The sequence below is a fragment of the Acanthisitta chloris genome, unplaced genomic scaffold (assembly GCF_000695815.1).
Source record: "Acanthisitta chloris isolate BGI_N310 unplaced genomic scaffold, ASM69581v1 scaffold15470, whole genome shotgun sequence".
In the NCBI taxonomy this organism is placed as follows: domain Eukaryota; kingdom Metazoa; phylum Chordata; class Aves; order Passeriformes; family Acanthisittidae; genus Acanthisitta; species Acanthisitta chloris.
This window is the reverse complement of record NW_008651226.1, coordinates 59,799-78,145: the sequence shown is the minus strand read 5'-3', so window position 1 is coordinate 78,145 and position 18,347 is coordinate 59,799. Positions and strand designations below refer to the sequence as shown.

The window sequence follows — 18,347 nt, the reverse complement described above, 5'->3', positions numbered from 1 at the left end:
GCACAGCACAAATGTGAGGTGGAGAGAGCAGATTTGAGTTCTGCTCCAGTTCCTGCAGTCCACAAACGCCTTCATACACCAGGAGTTTAAATATATGCACAGCACCAATGGTTGCTATTTTTAGGTTAGGCTAAAAATATGCCATGTGGTGTTTGAAAGGATTTTGAGTGGGGTTTGGAAATCCTTGTGTGTGTGCTCTCTATGCACCTGAGACCTGCTTCACCTGCAGCTGATCTGCTAACTCATAGTAGTGGTTGGAACCAGTGGTTTTATGGATTATATTTTTGCATGTATAGGGAGCTTGTCTGGAAAGTATATGTAACTTCAGCTGTCAGGCTGAGGTCTAGACGGTTCAGAGAACTGTTATACCCAAGTCCCTGATGGTCTCTGGTTTTCCTGGTAGCTGTTCTGTTAATGGGTTCTTCTCCTCTCAAATTGCTGTGGGGAAAAACCATAATGGGGAGGATTTTACTGTCTGTGCAGTGAAACAGCTTGGATGTGCAGTGTCAGAGAGTGTGGAACAGCTCCCCAGGGCAGTGGTCACAGCCCCAAGCCTGACAGAGCCCAAGGAGTGTTTGGACAAAGCTCTCAGGCACAGGGTGTCCTGTGCAGGGCCTGGAGCTGGACTTGGTGATCCTTGTGTGTCCCTTCCAGCTTGGGATATTCTGGGATTCTGAGCCATGAATAGATGGAGTAATATGGAAAATGGAGGTGGAATTGTGTGGAACCATGTCTTTAGCCTGGTGTCCTCACTGCTCTGTCAGGGGTGAGTTTTGTGTCATCTGGATAATGTATTCAAGCCCCAAATCCAGCTTGATGTACTGTAGTGCAGGTGGGAGCCTTTTAAGAAAAGAAAGGAAAACTAAAAAGCTTGCAAGTGTTTGTGGCTGCTGCCAGGTCCTTTGATTTTAAAACACTTCTAATTTCCTGTCCTCAACTGTACTGCAAAAAAGCTGATGGGCATGTTAGAGCTTGGTTAGAGGTAGCCTTATTCTTTACCTATAAATAGGCACTGAAATCACTGAGGTAATGTGGAGTAGCTTCCTTCCATCTGTCTTCCTTGCTTTTTTATTGTTGTTTATGTAGGGCAAGACCCCAGGGTGGCTTTGATCTTGTTACTTCACATTCTTGGCGGCCTAGTGCTATAAACATGAACAAACTTCTTATTCATGCCACTAGATGGAACTGGCCTGTGCTTATAGATATTTGTTTAAACTTCAGCTCTGTATTGAGTATTGACAAAACGAATTGCTAGCTCTTGGTGGAAGCTTGGCTTTTACCCTCAAAGCAAGGCTTTATTAAGCTGCTTGGGGTTTTATTCAGGCTGGTTTGAAGTAGAAAGGATTGCCAGTTCTTTCCAGGCTTGGCTTGTTATGGTGTTTTTTTTGTTGTTGCCTTGACTGTGTATTACAGTTAATGCTATTTATTATATTCCTGCTTTTAAACCACCATGAGTCTGTTGGTGATGTGTGCACATCTTTGTCTGGTATGACATGATAGACATTTTTTAAGGCCAGATTTCATTTCAGATTTTTTCTTGTGCTTCGTAGTGCTGAGGGTTGAAGTGTGCAAGTTGCCCTCTATGGGAACCAGAGACGACCTTAATGTTAGTTTTGTGGCTTATCCATCAGTCTTGGATGTGAAGAGCTGGGGTTTAGCCAGCATTGGACAAACACTATTTGAGCTGTTTGGGAGAGGATATTTTTTGGTGACTTTGCTGAGCACTTGGATTTGCTGGGAGCAGATCCAAGCAGACACCTGTCTAGCCTATGTCTGTGCCATTTGATGCTGTGAGGGCTAATTTGTGGCTTTCACCAATGTCCTTGTTCCTCCCCATCCAGCTTGGAGTGATCCTTCGTTGTGTTTATTTGGTGGCCTTGGCCATACTGGTCCTCTCTGTGCTTCCATTTCTCCATCATTTAATTGGCAGGAAACTTATTGATCTGGTTTTCTAAAGGTCTGAGAGAGATAAGGATGGAAGAATGCTCCACAGGACTAGGTGGTAGCTGTTCATGAGTACCAGGGAAAATACAGCTGTGATAATGTGGATGTGACCTTTTAGAAAGGCCACACTTTTCACCAAGGGCACTTAGAATGACCCAACACCTGAGCTGCCACTCCAGCACCTGCCTGCAGTGATGAGAACAGCACTTTCATGCCATTTGGGCAAATAAAATAAGATTTATTCCCCCTTATGAGGCAGAAGCTGAAGGACCTAGTGGAAACACTTCTGAAGTTTTACTTTTCAGGCATTTTCAAAGCACCAATATGCCCACAATACTGTCAGAGCTCCTTACTGGAAACAGGGTGTGCTATGAAGTCTTGGGGTTCAAATACAGGTGCTGGTTAAGAGAGACCTCTGCAATTCCAATGGCCCACCCAAATCTGTGCCATCAGCAGTGCAGGGTCCAGGTGAGTGGCTGCTTGTAGCCAAGCCTTGAAACCTTTATGCTGGAGGCTCCCTCTGGAGGAGGCTGCTTCAGGCACTGAGCTGTGCTGCTGGGCTTCTTTAAGTGCTAAATTATACGTGTTTATTTTTATTATTTTATCCTGTATTCAAATATTTTGAAGACAGTAATAACTAGTTCCCTGGGGAAGAGGGGAGTAGGTATGAGTCTGCTATGTATCTGAACTGATGTCTTCATTCTTCTGGCTGCAAATCCTGTTCCCTGCAGAGGATGTTAAGTGGAATTACTGAGGAGGAATTTATACTGCTCTTGTGTACTAGCAAACAGGATTTTACAGCAGAGCCACCATTTTCTTCCAACTTATGCATCAGTAAATATTTAATAGTACAGATTCCTCTGTGCTGCAATGAGATGAATACTTTTCAACAAAAGCACCTTCTTTCTCCTTCCAGTGTTCAAGCTGTGCTTGGAGTTCCTGTGTGTGTTCAGCCTCTGTGAGAGCATGAATTGAGAGCTATAAGCTGACAGAGTATAAAATGGAAACCTCCTGTTCAGGGATTCCTCTGCCCCCCTAATCCTGGTTGGAAGCCTCCAGTCAGTTCATTGTGCCTCTTTGGGGACAGGTGGGGGTAGCAAAGTTTAGTCACAAAAGCTCAGTCCTCTGAAGGAACCTCAGGCAAGTGGTTTTTGCTTCTCTCACCAGTTGATGGTGACAGAAACAAGTGGATGCATTAGGTTTTGGACTTGTTTGAAACAGGAGAAGATCCACATGTTGGCAGGGCCTGAGTCCTGGATAGAATTGCATCTTTCCCCTTTCCCTCTCTGTGATTGCATAGCTGTAAGAATCTTCATGTTACCTCCAGAGAAACTTCTCAGGCCTGATTGGCTCTTCAGTCATCTGTCAACTGTTGGAACAGAAGACAACAGACATGTTTGCTTTTGGGTACTGACAAGGGGGTGCAGAAAAATATCCTTGTGGAGAGACTGCTGGGAGAGCCAGGAGAACTCCCAGGGTGTTCTAGTGGCTTAGTCTTGAGGAAGCCTGACTGAAGTGCTGCTGAGTTTGCCTTACTCTCTCCTGGTTTTATTTTACCTTCTAGTTCCTCATGCCAGCCTGACTGCCATGCCTGGGCACTGACACTCTCTGGTGCAGCTTTTTAAAATGGCAGAGGGAGGTGGAAATGAAGAAGTGATTAACTTGAACAGCTTCTGCGGCCACAGAGGGAAAGGTGAGAATTGATTTGTGCCTATTTCCAAAACTTTGTTTTCTGTCCAAGAGGATTCACAGACACTAAACATTCAGGAGTGCTGTGGTTGAGAACTGCTGGTGGTCTGTGTTGCCATGTCACACATTGCTCTGTTACACTGACTTAGCCACCTACACAGAATTCTTTCATTTCATGCAGGCATGCAAAATATTTGGCTCTTGTCTTTCTCATGTTGTGCTGCCTTAAGGGAGATTGTTAACTTCTTGAGAATACCATGTAGAGGTGTTTGAGCAGCTCTGAGGGGCTTTTGGTATCCCACCCCTCTGAGGACTGTAGGAGACAGGCTGGCTCTGCATCCATGCCCTGACAGGGCTCTGTGTGGGCACCTGTTCCTCCCAGAGCAGAATTCGTAATGCTGCTTCACCTGAAAGGTGATAAATGAATACTCTTGCTAAATATAAGCCAAAATGTTGTGTCAAGTTTTAGCATGGCGATATGCTCTCTCTGCAGTACAGAAACCTTCTGTTTCTGCCTTGAAAAATCTCTCATGTTCAGTAGCAAGACACCTTGAGGGACAAGGCTGTCATCTAATAGCAGGATATTTTCTGCACCCACAGCCAGGAGCCCTGTCTGAGCCTTGCATAAGGTACTCCTGCAGAGTCACACTGTTTCAGAAGAAACCAAATTGCACAGAGAACCTTATCTTTCTGCTGCACTGCACCTTAATAAAAGAAAATGTAATGTCCCTGAAATGCTGAACGTTCAGGACTTCGTTGCAAAAGTGCTCTCTACATGGCTTGTTCAGAGTAACTTTTGCAGCAGCTTGACTCATGCTGAAGTTTGGGGTGGAAGACTGTGCAGTGTCAGTGAGTATTCGTGCAGGTGCTGCTGTGCTGAGCTGTGGCTGAGCAAGTGTTTGCTCTGAGGCCAAGGGAGGTAGGAGTGGCTATAGGAGTACCTTGCAGAGGGGTTGGTGACCTCTGAGTGCTTCTCTGCTGCTGCAATGCACACGTGAAGATTGCTTTTTCAGATGTTTTGATGTGCTATTATAATTCCTTTTGCTTACCCTGAGCAAACAGCTAACTTTGGCTTTACTCACTGTGCTGCAGACTGGATAAACCACAGGGAAGAAAGTCTTATCACGATATCAGATTCCTCGGATGAAGAATTACCTTTGTTGCTGGAAGTGCCAGCAGAGCAGCAGCCTGAGGAAGAAGATGATGATGTAGTCATCTTGGCAGAAGTAATTTTTCATTCTTATAGTTCCTCTGCTTTATTCATGGCCTGTAAAGTCAACTCTTGTACAAGTATTTGATGCATTCCTTTGGGTCCTGTCTGGTTACAGCAGTCTGCTTGGGATGTCTGAAATAATGTGGAAATGACATTTTGTAGGCTTTGTTTAATCATATTTTGGGCAAAGGAGGGGAGAACTAGGCATTGTAGTTAAAGTTCTACTTAAGGAAGGTTGTAGCTCCCATACAGTTGTGTTAAGAGGACTCAATCTTCCATAGAAGGTGTTTTTTCAAACCATGCCTTGTTTGATGTACGTACACACCTTGTATGCTTAATATTCCTTTATGCTATTTGCATTCATGTTGGACTGTTGCAGGCACTTAGATTTTTGCAACATCTCATATTGATGTTATCCAAGAACATATCCCACTTTTCTATTAAATTAACCAGAAGCATTGAGAAAATTAGTTGCAAAGCTGATCTTTCTGTTTCTTAGTTGAAAAGAGTAGTAGAAAACACTTGGGTTCTGTTGGCATAGAGCAGTCTGTCTGCCAGAGGCAAGAACAAGGCCAGAGATTGATGTGTTAAGCTTTTGTTCCTGTTTAAATAAATTGGTGAGAACACAAATATACCTTCAGTTAGTTCTTCCTTCCCAGACTATTAAACTGGGAGGGAAGTGGGTATTGAGGTGAGCTTAGGAAATGATTCCACTCTGAAAGTCCTGTTCATCCCCAGTTCTGCCAGGTGTTCTCTTAGCACCAGAGTTCAGTGAAACAAAGATGTGGGTTGCAGTTGCCTTATTAAGCATTTGCTAAACAGACTTTGTTTCCCATCAGAAATTTGGTTAGATTAGTATCTGGAGCAAAGATTCTGATGTGGAGACAGGAATTCCTACTTAACTCTTGTCTGTCTTTTTAGACTCCAAAGCCTCAGCAGCCTCTGCGTCCTAATGTCATCAGACCTGCTGCTGCATGGCAAGGGGCAAACTCTGTGGGAGAAGGAGGATCTAAAAGTGCTGTGGAGCCCTCGGGGAGCACATCTGTGCAGGATGAGCAGGATTCAGCTCTGCCCTGCCAGGGAGATGAGTATAATCACGTGGAGGACAGCAGTGCTGGACCAAGCAGGGATGAGAGTGTGAACTTTGCCTTGGAGCAGCCTGGACCCTCTAAGCTCAATGGCCCCAGCTCTGAACTCACAAGTAAGCAGGAGCCTGGCCCGAGTTTGCTGCCAGCAAGAAAGACGAGTCCACAGCCTGCTGTTAACACTGCTAGTCTGGAGAATGCAGACCTTCCACCACAACAGGAGGAAAAGATGGAAACCCAGCAAGGAGAGAGCTTGGAGCCAGAGCAAAACCTGAAAGGAACAGCTGCTGCAAGCGGCACAGAGCAGGAGATCCAGGGGAGCAGCCAGCCGGATCGCCTGTGCTTCCAGCCCCTGGAAGGCGAAACACACGCTGTAGCAAATGGTTGTGCTCCTCAGCAAGGGCAGCCAGAGGCATACCCAGAATCTCTGAGGGCATATGGAGAGAAGGCTCCCGGGCCAGCCTTTCCCCGACCGGAGCCACAGCAGGACGGGATTCCAGGCCCTGCTTCCCCCCAGCCAGCACATCCTCCGGAGGACACGGGGCAGCAGGCAGGGGTGGACAACGAGCAGCCTGGTCCAGCCTTCCTCCCACAGGGCTCTCAGGAACTTGGCTCGAGTAATGTGCCAGAACAAGGAGCTGCTGGGCAGGAGCAGGACCTCACTGCACTGCTCATCAGGGAGACAGTAAGTATTCCCAGGGCTCATTTGCTTCCTGTGTGCATGATATTTTCGGACAGGTTTTTCAAAGGATTCTGCCCTTGTAACTCCAGCTGCAAATCGTCATTGCTTTGACTGAGACCCAGCCAAATACCAGGTGAAGAGCATGGAATGAACTGTCTTGGAAAACTTTGGTTTGAGATGAAGTAACATGTGTCTGTTCCGTGAAAGGTTATTACCCTCTCACTTCTGCTAGTTTGTTTTTTACTGTTTGGTTCCTAACCCGACTTTGTAGAGGTGGTTTAGGAATGGATGTAAAGCTAAAAAATGAGAGAAACTGAGACACTAAACCCTGGCAAAGGGATAGAGGACAGAAAAGACACATGGCTGAGAGCCATGGCTGCTTTCAGCTGGTTCTCCTAAAGTAGTTTGTTCCATGGCTGTGTGAAGGCCACTGTGGTGGTCAGGGGTAATGGTTGTCCTTGCAGTGTGGATTTCCAAGCAGTATAGCTTGCAAGGATAACTGGATAAGCAGCATGAAGACTTGTGTATGTTAACTTCACGCAGTCCTTGCTGATTCTGTGTGTGAAGCTTAGGATGAGGGATACTAACTACAAGAACTGACCCACCAAGAAGGATACTCATTACCCTCTGGTATATTCAGCAGTTTGGGGCCACATGGTGTATAGTTGAAAACCAAAGGAAAATAAAAATGTGGTGATTCAGGTGTCTAATTTTGCACTGAGGTCAAGGAAAATTATTCTATGAGTAGCAGTCACAAAATTCAGTTCTTTCCTAGTAAGACCTCATGGATGAGTGACTTGCTTAGAGATGGGTAAGGAGCTCCTCTTGCATTGTTAGTGTTGCTTGACAACTCTGACCAGTCCGGTCTTGCAAAGCAAAATACCACGTGGTGCAATCAGTTACAATACCTGTATAGACACTCAGAGAGCTGCAAAGGGTTCTCTCTGCTATGTGGCAAACCCTGGGAGAGCCTTCACGGAAATGCCAGTAAGGGTTTGTTGTCTGGTCTGGTCTTGTTGCTAGTGTCTGAGTGCTTTGGGTAGGTATATGTGTTGTTGGGGTTTTTCCTTTTGCTTTAGAATGTTGTATTTCAGCACACATTCTGGAACTCCTTGGTTGTCTGGCTGAAGGTAAATATTAGCTCTTCTTGTGTTGTAGATCATTCCTACATGCCTCACCTCTCTCCGTGGAGCCTGAATCACTCTTTAGGCCAACTGCTCATGGCCTTTCACATCACTACCCACACTCTTGTGAGAAGGAGTTGTTAGCAATCATCCTGTGGAGCAGAGCAAAGCCAGCAGCTTGCAGTAACCAGGCTGGATGGATATAAATGGTGTCTTGAAATCCCTTTTGTCCCTAGTCTCAAGAGAGTGCTAGTTAATTAATCCTTGTCTTTGGTGCTGTTCATGGGTTGTTCTACACAGCTCCTCTAATACCTACATAACCTTTAGCTTTTCCTACTGTAGGAAGCAAGATTCCCAGATGTGAAGAAGGAATATATTGAAGAATTAATCATCATCAAGAACTGCTATGACTTAAATGTGTAAGTATAGAGCTAAGAGCCAGGGTGTATCCTGCAACTGCAGCACATTTCCATGTCCCCACCTGCTGCTGATGCTGTTCTAGAGCACATCTGGGCTGGGAGTCAGCACTGAATTGATAGGGCCAAAGAACACAGAATAGTTTTTAAACTTACTATATTGTTAAATCCTCTGTAATTCTGATGTTGTGCTGTAGCTTCGCTGCATCTAAGACAACTTGCTTATTTAAAGGCGTATAATTTTATCTTAAGTCTTACCTAGGGTTCTCAAAAAGGGTGGCAGGATTAAGGTGTTGAGATGGCTTCTATAAAAACATGATGAAGGTGGGTTGGTGAGTTTTGAGGTAGTAAAAGTTGTTCCCTACCTCTTCATTTCAGTGTTGTTGGGCTTTTTCCAGGTAAAGCTGACACTGGTTTGGCCTCCATTGTTTAGTGTCATGATCTTGGCCTTTATCCCCTTACTCAAGTAGCAGTGGTGCTGTTTGAGTTCTCTCACATCACTTTTTGCAAATAGAATAGAGCAAGCACATTTGAGGGCTGGTGGGATTGGCTCTAGATATCTGTAGAGGGACTGATTTTGGTCAAACTGAGCAGAAACAGGAGCCAAGAAGTGAGGTAAAAGAAACGGGAAATTATCATTAGGACTGTTGCATTTGCAGCTCAGGAATTCCCTAGTGCTCATCATGCTGGAGACCTCTGGGAGTCATGGTAAAATCAAAAGTTTAAAAAAAGAAGTGATTAACCTTATTGCTGAGTTGCATCATCTCCCTGTCCTCATGGGTGCAGCCTGAGGAGTGGAGGATTGCGTGTGTTGGCACCAGCAGCACCGAGGGGAGAGTGGTTTGAAGTAAATCACTCGTGACTAGTGTCTGATGCTTGGTGGCCTCTCTCTTGCTCTCTCTGCAACTGTCACTGTCTCCCAGTGTGTCAGAACTGGTTACTGTGTGATACAAGAATGAAGAATAGGTGTTGGTTGCCAGAGTATTCACTCCATCTTGTATGAATCCAATGCCCTTTCCAGTTAACTAGGGCACTAATTACACAGCGTTTAAGTGCGTGAGGCTTAGAATTAGTTATTGGGCCATAAATAAGTTAACTGGCAAGGAGCTAAGGCTGATCCCATTCACTGGGCATAGATTTCCTATTCTGCTGCTTTGCTGCATTTTGCAGTCATGGCTTCAAAGTAGGTCTTCTTGGTTGGAAAGTCACCAGACTGTAACTTCTTTCTTGTCTTTCAGAAGTGCTTTCTGTGCACTGATGGAGCAGCTCCCAGGTACCCACACCATGGCCTTGGTGCACCTCAGGGTGGATGGTTGTGTTGTGGGTGTAGAACACCAGCAGGGCCAGTCCCTGGCTTGATCAGCCTATTGAAGTTGGGCATCTGCCTGCAGAACCCTCACAGATTGTGTGAAAAACCTCGTTATTCTGTCCGGCAGGGATTTTGCAAAGCCTGATGGAATTAAATCCCACTATTGGCTTCTATCAGTCTTAATGTGTTCCTTCCCTTTTTGCTCCCGAAATCTCTGCTTTCCCATTGTGTGCTGCAGACCCAGTGAGATGAAAAGGTGCTTCCAGGCTTCCCTGTAGGCCAGCTACAGTGTCTGCTCAGTGGTGCATTACCCACTTACTGGATGATAAAGATTTCTTCTCCATATTTTTATTCCTTTAACCAAACTATCTTTTGAGTTGTCACTGCAGCTTTTGTATGAGAACAAATGGGTCAGAGCACTGGTCAGCCTCGCTGGTAGGGTCTCTTTGATCTCCATGGTGTGTTAAGCTGAATCAGGCTTGAAATATAATAAATAAGGGTGGCTGGGTTTGGGCAGGGATGAGGCTTTTAACCGGCTCCGTGTCCTGTGGTGCAGATATTAATGAACAGTGCAGTGAGTGTGTGTGGTTGTGAGCCAGGACCCACTTAACTAATTGTCAGACACTGAAGGTTAACATCTCTGAAAATCCTGAGCATTGAAATGGCAACACGCAGCATAGTTCAAATGTATCCTGACCGTGCCCCAGCTGAAACCCTTTCGTTTGAGCTCTGGTGATTTGAGCTCCTTGAAGTTTCTGTTTTGTTGGATTAAAACAGTTATCTTTTACCAAAGGGATGGGGGAGGTGGGAGCTGGAAGCTATTAAATGCTCAAGGATAAGATATTTTGTTGTTTTCCCGAAATGATCTTCTTAAAACTTTCAACTGATGTGAAAGATAAGATGTGGGAGCTCCTCTTAGCAGGGTATCATCTATTCAGCTTTTGTGTGCCAGAGCATTCACACTCAGTCAAAAGCTTCTGGCTCAGTATGTCAATACCTGATTAAGCAAAAAGAAATGCCTCTGCTTTGAATGTGAAAGCAGGGCTAAAGTAATCGTGCCTTGATAGTGGGTTAATGCTTCAAGCCAGTTCAGATTTCTTAATTAGGGCCTGATTTCTGACATCAGGAATGTAAATTAGCTGCAATTATGTCTTTGCTGCAGCCTAGCACCTTCTCATTCCACTAGTTTTACAAATGTTAATTGCTTGTCCTGGCTCCTTTCAGAAGGATCTTATTCTACAGCTGGGGAAACTGAGGAACAGCTTCTGTTACTTGACCCAGGCAGCACAGCTGGTTGGTGAGGGCTGAGAATAAGCTGTGAGATCTGATTCAGATAGACAGCCTGCAGCAGCCTTCCCTTTCAGCAGGGCTTCTGGAGTGTTTGTGGATTTCCAGCAATGGGGAATTTGGAAACTGCTTGCTGAGTCTTTTCTAAGCTAAAATACGCAGTTAAACTAATTTTGCCTGACAGTTATGACTGTTTTTGATAGGACCTCAGGTATGCTGCATTTACAGGCAATTTTTTTCAGCAATTTTAGTGATTATTCTCCAAGTGCTGTTCTCACCAGACCAATTTCTAGTGGAAGTTGGATAATACTGATGTGATTTCAGGCTTTATTACAATGAGACCTGTATTCAGAGTACATATTGCATGGACACACAGTTTAAATGTGCTTTTGTCTCTGCTTTAATCATAGAATCACAGAATGGTTTGGGGTGGAAGGGACCTTAAAGATCACTTAGTTCCAGCCCCGCTGACATGGGCAGGGACACCTTCCACTAGACCAGGTTGCTTTAATGTGACGGTAGATCGAGGATGGAGGCTTTAATTCAAATTTGAATCTGTAATACTTTGAGGAAGACATCAGCCTTCCACGGGATTTGTAGGGATTTCTATGCTGGTTTTCCCAGAGATGATTAGGAGCTCACTCACACAAGCTTCATATATGTAAATGTAGTTGTTGAAAGACAAATCTGTTTGCTTGTCATTCACATATCTAATCATTTTTTACTTAGTTCTGTCATTTACTTGCAGTTTGCTCTAGTCTAGGACCTCCCTTGGCCCTTACAGGGCAGGCTGTGACTTGATGTAGCCTCACAATTATAGGTTGCTAAAAATTGAACAAGCAAGGAATGAGCCTGAGCTCCCTAACCCTGAAGTAACTGTATTTGTTTTTTCAGACTTTGTAACTTTCTTCTGGAAAATCCAGATTACCCAAAGAAGGAAGGCAGAGTGGTTTTAAATCCCAGCAGCAGTCTGCTTGCCAGCCAAGATGAGACAAAGGCAAGTTGAGAGTATCCTCATCTCCAGTGTGCCTCTGGGCCAGTCTGTTCAGCCTGAGTGGACCTGGGATGTCTGGTTTGATTAGTGTGTGTTTGTGGAGTGCTTGACTGAGGCTTTCACAGGAGGCCTCTGGGCATGTTTAAGACTTAAAGAACAGTAGTTAGTTGCTCGTAAGATGACTTCCAAGACTTTCATGTTTTGCTGTGGCATAGCTGCACAGTGTCTGCTCTTTTGCCACCAGCGAACCCCTCTGCCCTACCTGTCACTGCCCCATCTGAAGTGTTCATTTTGATAACTGAGACAAGAATTCCACAGTCATTCTGTTGCATGAAGTAGCCTTGGCCCTCGGGTTTCTTTTGTGAGACCTTTAGGCATTGCCTTTCAGCCTCCTAACTGCAAATCTTCCTAAAGCTCCTTCATTTTTTTTGTGTTTTTACGAGTCCATTTGGCAAAACCTTCTCTGAGCTGCTTTAAGTATGTTGAAATAGCTTTGTGTGAGAGAGGAATGTTGAACACTTCTTTCTACTCTTGGAAGAATCTCTCAACCTCAAGCCAATAGGATGTTCACCCTCTGTAGTAACCTAAATATTTCCTCTCCTTGCTGTCTCATGGAGGGGCTTTGAAACTGCATTTTGCCCCATGCAGGTACATGGGCTTTGCACCCATGCCATGCTCTAAGCTGATGGTTATGTGGGGGCTCAGAACTGGATTCCCCATACCCTGAATTTTGTGTGGTCTTGCAGAAGGTCCTGATCACTGAAAGAGTGATTTAGGGTGTTCTTGTATGTATTTGTGGCAGCCTTTTAATCTTATGCTCTTTCTCCTTAGGTGCCTAAAGTGGACTACTTTGACTTTTCCAAACTTGCCCCCCTTGACCAGCGGTGCTTTATCCAGGCAGCTGACCTCCTCATGGCAGACTTCAAAATGCTGAGCAGTCAGGACATCAAGTGGGCACTGCACGAGCTCAAGGGACACTATGCAATCACACGAAAGGTTCTCCAGTTCAAGTCTCTTTTCTTCCCTAAGCTTTTCTCCTGTGTCTGTAGGGAACATTACAATGCCTTTTGCCTTTACCGTGTCATCTCCTAGTGTGTGGTTATGGAAGATAATAATCTTCCTTTCCTTTTAAGAAGTATTAATCCATTTAGTAGAGATTTTCAAAATGCATTGGCCAGACAGAATGCTGCAGGAAGTTTTTACTTTCTCTAATAAGAGAACTGGGGAAACACTAGTTGGTGGTGGGTAATGCATCAAACTGGGAAGTGTTCCTGCATGTCGCCACTGAAGTGCAGGATAATTGCCAATAAAGTCTAGACATTTAGCTAAATCTTTGAACATTTGATTGCTGCTGTTAGTTAACTGACTAATGGAAAAGCAGCCCAAGTCTCACTGTCCCATTTCTTCTTCTTCTTCTGACTTGTGGAACGAGTCCTGTATTCCTTGTAAGAGAATTTCACTGCAATGGAGCTGCAAAGACACTTGTTTTAAGTGTCAACCAACTGAATATCAACGTGGCTTCAAGCTTTTGGCCTGGATCTGTTCCTATGATGCACTGCCCTTGCTTGAGCTTCTTTTCCTACTATTCCAGTACTTAACTAAACCAGAAACTCCTTGTCACTTCACTTGAGTGACTGAACACTGAGTATCTGAACCTCACTTTTTTAAACCAAAAAGCAAACTTGGCAACAAGAAAAGCTAAACCAGCTCTGTTTAATACAGCTGGCATCCACTCTGAGTTAATAGCTGAGGTGTTAAGAAGTATCATTCCACTACTTTGTTTTTATGGAATGATTACTTTGAGTGCATACAGCACCAAAGTGAGCAAAGGAAAGATGTAGGTTTGCTTCAGTATTGGGTGCTTGGCTTTCCAGCTTTGGATCAGTCCTGTGCCCATGTTTGTACTGTGCTTTGGCTTAAAGGATGAGCTTCTGCTTTCTTCCAGGGATTTAAGTCTGTGTGTTGTTTTCTAGGCCTTTTCAGATGCTATCAAAAAATGGCAGGAGCTGTCTCCCGAAACCAGCGGGAAGCGAAAAAGGAGGAAAGAAATGAATCAATATTCATATATAGACTTCAAATTTGAGCAAGGTAAATGCCAGACTGTCTGTATTGTGCTCTCTGCATCGTTATTGTAAGCAGAACTGGCTTGCAACAGAAAGCACTGTTGTTGAAAAGGGATATGGTCCCGAAATGGCTGAGTCTGTCACTGTCTGGTATCTATTTTGGAGATGCTCTTTATCAGTACCTCTGCTTGGCACAGTGCTGGTTTTGCTGCTGAAGTCATGCAGCTGGTGCTGTGTGGAGGAAGGAGGATTTCAGCTTTGCTCTGGCTGCTCCATCCCATTTCATTGTGCCTTTAACTCCGCTTCAGGGGATGTGAAAATTGAGAAGCGCATGTTCTTCCTGGAGAACAAGAGACGGCACTGGAGGTCCTATGACAAACTCTCTCTTCTCCCCCCGGTGCTACTGGAGCAGGAATTCTATGAGCAAAAAGTCAAAGAGATGGCAGAGGTGAGTGGTAGGAGCTGCTTTCATCTTGTGCTGCAAATGACTTCAACAGCTGTCAAGGTTTTGGCCCTAAACATGAAAATCTGCTCTTGGAGAAATTCACATACTGAACCAAATATTGAATAGCTATGTTTGCCTCTTTCCTACCTGTTAACATGTCCTTAGGTAGCTCATTTTGAAGAAAAAAAGCTAAGCACAGAGTTTCATGTTTACTTAAATATGCAGCTGCTACTTGTATACTGTTCTGGAGTTTTTATTGCTATGAAGTGGTACAAGCTCTACTAATTAATTCTTTCCTCTAATTGTTAGCAGCTTCCCTGCTGCTTTAGGGCTTGTTTGCCCTAATTGCAGCTCAGTGGTGGTGGTACTGAATAATGGCCAGGCCCAAAGCAGTCTGTCCACTCACTCAGCCTTCCACAAGTTGGCAGTCCTGTGGCTCCAGAGCTGCTTGTCCTGTGCTGAGGACCATGTGTTTTGAAGAAGAACCCTGTAACACCCACTGGTGTTGTCTTCCTCTTGTAGGCTGAGGAAAGACTGAATTCACAGCTCAGCACCCACCCCCCTTTCTAAAGTAGCTCCTTAAAGATCCTTGTCTCCTAGGCAGATGGACAGTGTCTCCTTTGAAACACACAGCTAATGTTCTCTGGAGGGGCCTGTGGGGTAAGATCATCTGTGCCTATGGAAACCTGAACCAGTAGCCATCTACAATATAGAATTTGTTTCTTTGTTCTTGCTGCCTTTGCTTCTCCCATCTGTTTTAGCTGAATCATAAATAGCTTAATGGATTGGAGGGATGGGCTGAGTGATGTTCGAAGCAGACAGTAGGCCTTTTATGGTGGTTTGTAAGTCCTGAAATAATGTAAATGAGTGTGGAGTTTGGAAAATTGCTTTATCTATTCTGTAAATACAGATGCTCATGTCGTTCTTACAGCATGCAGACTTCCTCCTGGCTCTGCAGATGAATGAGGAGCAGTACCAGAAGGTCAGTATCTATCCCCTGATCCATTGAGTTCAGCTTATGCATAGACACTGTTTTGCACTTAGTTCTTCACAGACTCTCTGGGCTCTGGAGTGGACCTTTTCTGAGGCTGCTTTTCACTGTGCTGCCTTTGCTGAGCTGGCAAAACCTGCCTAGTGTGTGTCTGGCTTTTGGGAAAGGGAGATGAGCTGAGGCCAGCAAGACAGTATTGATGCATGTAATGATCTGTAGTAATTCAGCTTGTATCTTTACTGCTCAGAACAAACACTGCAATAGAATAGCACTTGCTCCCACCATTATGGCTGTTGAAAACAGATATGCTGCTGTTGGAGCTCTGCCAGGGGAAAGGCCTTCCTCACTTGCAGAAAGAATTCTTTAAAAACCTGAAAATCAGGTCTTTCACTTCAAACAGAAATTTAGAGAGCAGTTCAGTAGCTGTGGGTTACCTTTTTGGTCTCAATGCCTATTGCTCTTCAGACTTTGGAGAAGAAGTAGACTATACTTACTTTTTAGCAGTGGCAAGTTCTTGCTTGCCTTCTGTTCTTTCCCTGCAGTGAAGAGGCCAAGACAGGGTCTCCCCAGGCAGATGGTAAATGCTCCTTTAGAGGGTAACAGATCTGAGTCTTGGTTTTCCCCATGAGAGTGATGTACACTCTGCTGCTTCCCTGCGACTGCAGCTTCCCAACCCAAGATGCTTCTTTGCCTGTGAGCTAAAAATTATTAATCACCACATGTTCTGTGGCTTTTTGAAACTTGTCAAGCAGGACATGTAGATATTGACTCAAAACTGAGGTTCTGGTAGTGCTTAGGGAATTTTGACCACCAAAGAGGATATCTAATGGAATGATGCATATCCGTTGCTGGTTTTTAGCATTAATGCTGGCATTGTTTATGGCTTGTAGTTGTGTGTGTGTGTTGCTATAGCTATGGATGTTTTGATGCTGATTCCTCTGCTGGTGGCTGCAGGATGGGCAGATGATTGAGTGCCGCTGCTGCTATGGGGAGTTTGCCTTCGAAGAGCTGACTCAGTGTGCAGATGGACACTTGTTCTGCAAGGAGTGCCTAATTAAATATGCTCAGGAGGCAGTTTTTGGCTCTGGGAAGGTAAGAATTTCACAACTGAACAAGGGGGAAATGGATAAATTACTGTTGGGAGATGACATTGTTGTTTGGGTAATGCTGTTGCTGAAGACAGATGTAACTGCACATCCCAGGAAGTATTTGAATGGAATGGTGTCCTGAAATCCAAGTCAGTCTCACCACTGAGTGAAGCCAGCAACTTCACAATGGGATCTTTGCACAGGATTTCAGTTTTGCTAACCTCCACTTTTTGTTTTCTGCGCTTAGCAACTTGATTATTGGGAAACTTTCCACAGCATTCATAGCAACAACAATAACTTGTCTGGGGTGTATTTTCTACTTGATAAACCAGTAGTGTCTGCACAGAGGACACTCTTCTCTGACTTGGCCAATCTTCTCCTAGCCTAAAGTGTTTGTCCTTCATAATATCACTCTGATCCCAACTTAATTTGGGTATTGGTTCCTCTATGGTACTACTAACCTCCTTAGTCTATGATTTAGCTACCAATTATCCTGGTACTTAGCTGAGCTATAAACAAGTCTCAGAGCTGAGTGTGCTCCTTTGCCTTGAGATATGATGCTCAAACTGTGGGATGATGTACTCTGGGATCTGTTTCATGTAAATGTATAAACTGGCAGCTGTATTTTATGTGAGATTATTGGAAAGAAAGCACCAAGCTGCTTGTGAGCAGAGTGCTGGTTCTCAGCAGGACTGTACAGTAATAACAGGCTGATACGTGGTCATAGTGGACTTGCAGTGAACTCTGATCCTAGCTGTCTACAGCATCTTCATGCCCAGCATTTGTTTAAGGCCTGATCTGTTTAACTAGTCTTATTCTTTTTGTAGTGAACCCACTCCCTGGCAGCCAACTTAGGTAGATTTAGATTAGATACTGGGAAGAAATTCTTCCCTGTGAGGGTGGTGAGGCTCTGGCACAGGTTGCCCAAGAGCAGCTGTAGTTGCCCCAACCCTGGCAGTGTTCAAAGTCAGGTTGGATGGGGCTTATAGCGACCCGGTTTAGTGGAGGGTGTCCCTGCCCATGGCAGGAGGTTGGAACTGGTTGATTTTTAAGGTCCTTTCCAACCAAACCACTCTGTGATCTGCTGACTTAAGCTCTCGCAAGGCTCTGCACTGCTTTATTTGGAAATGTTCTGGATACTGAGTTTTGCTTTTTGCTGGTGTCCTACTGAACCTGAGCTTTCTTTCCAACTCTAGTCAGAGCTCAGCTGCATGGAAGGCAGTTGCACATGTTCCTTCCCCACCAGTGAGCTGGAGAAAGTGCTTCCAGAGACCATCCTCTGTAAATACTATGAGCGGAAAGCTGAGGAGGAGGTGGCTGCTGCCTGTGCAGATGAGCTTGTCAGGTGAGTGTCCCACAGAGGATACAGGCTGCACTTACTGTTGTAGAAAATTGTTCCCTGAAACCCTAAATGTGTGCTGACTCTGAGACAGGTAGCTTTCAAAGAGCTGGATTATAAATTCAGGCTTCTGCCTTCCCAGGTCTGTTGTTATTCTGCCTTTGACTAGGAGCAGATTAAAATTCAATAGACTTGTCTCCCCCAAGACTTGCTTGCCAACGCTGTGCTGATCCTCTAAATTACATGGTCAAAGGCAGTGCTGAGCATATAATATTTTGATTGCAAGCAGGGAAGTGATCGAAGAAATATGAGCAAAAAGGCAATAGTCAGCACATCCTGGCGACAGGCCTTGGGTTGGCAGCCTTAGGAACTTCCACACGGCTACTTGACTAAATCTGCTTTCAGTCAAGCTATGTTTGGCATTCTGCATTAATGGCATTTTATTTTTGGGCTGCAGGTGTCCCTTCTGTAACTTTTGATTGCAAGCAGGGAAGTGATCGAAGAAATATGAGCAAAAAGGCAATAGTCAGCACATCCTGGCGACAGGCCTTGGGTTGGCAGCCTTAGGAACTTCCACACGGCTACTTGACTAAATCTGCTTTCAGTCAAGCTATGTTTGGCATTCTGCATTAATGGCATTTTATTTTTGGGCTGCAGGTGTCCCTTCTGTAACTTCTC

The 18,347-nt window shown here is 44.7% G+C and overlaps 1 protein-coding gene across 1 annotated transcript in view; it reads left to right on the top strand.

Annotated features, from left to right (window-relative positions):
• Positions 1 to 5,767: 5,767 nt before the first annotated feature.
• The window catches only part of RNF216 (ring finger protein 216), a gene marked incomplete at its 5' end in the record, with an annotated part of 58,471 nt that continues 45,891 nt past the window's right edge, over positions 5,768 to 18,347 (top strand). The window contains 9 exons of the mRNA XM_009072373.1: positions 5,768 to 6,616; positions 8,080 to 8,156; positions 11,644 to 11,746; positions 12,575 to 12,739; positions 13,717 to 13,831; positions 14,115 to 14,254; positions 15,183 to 15,233; positions 16,197 to 16,334; positions 17,527 to 17,675. Coding sequence (XP_009070621.1) covers positions 5,768 to 6,616; positions 8,080 to 8,156; positions 11,644 to 11,746; positions 12,575 to 12,739; positions 13,717 to 13,831; positions 14,115 to 14,254; positions 15,183 to 15,233; positions 16,197 to 16,334; positions 17,527 to 17,675 — 1,787 coding nt within the window. The remainder of the gene's footprint in view (positions 6,617 to 8,079; positions 8,157 to 11,643; positions 11,747 to 12,574; positions 12,740 to 13,716; positions 13,832 to 14,114; positions 14,255 to 15,182; positions 15,234 to 16,196; positions 16,335 to 17,526; positions 17,676 to 18,347) is intronic.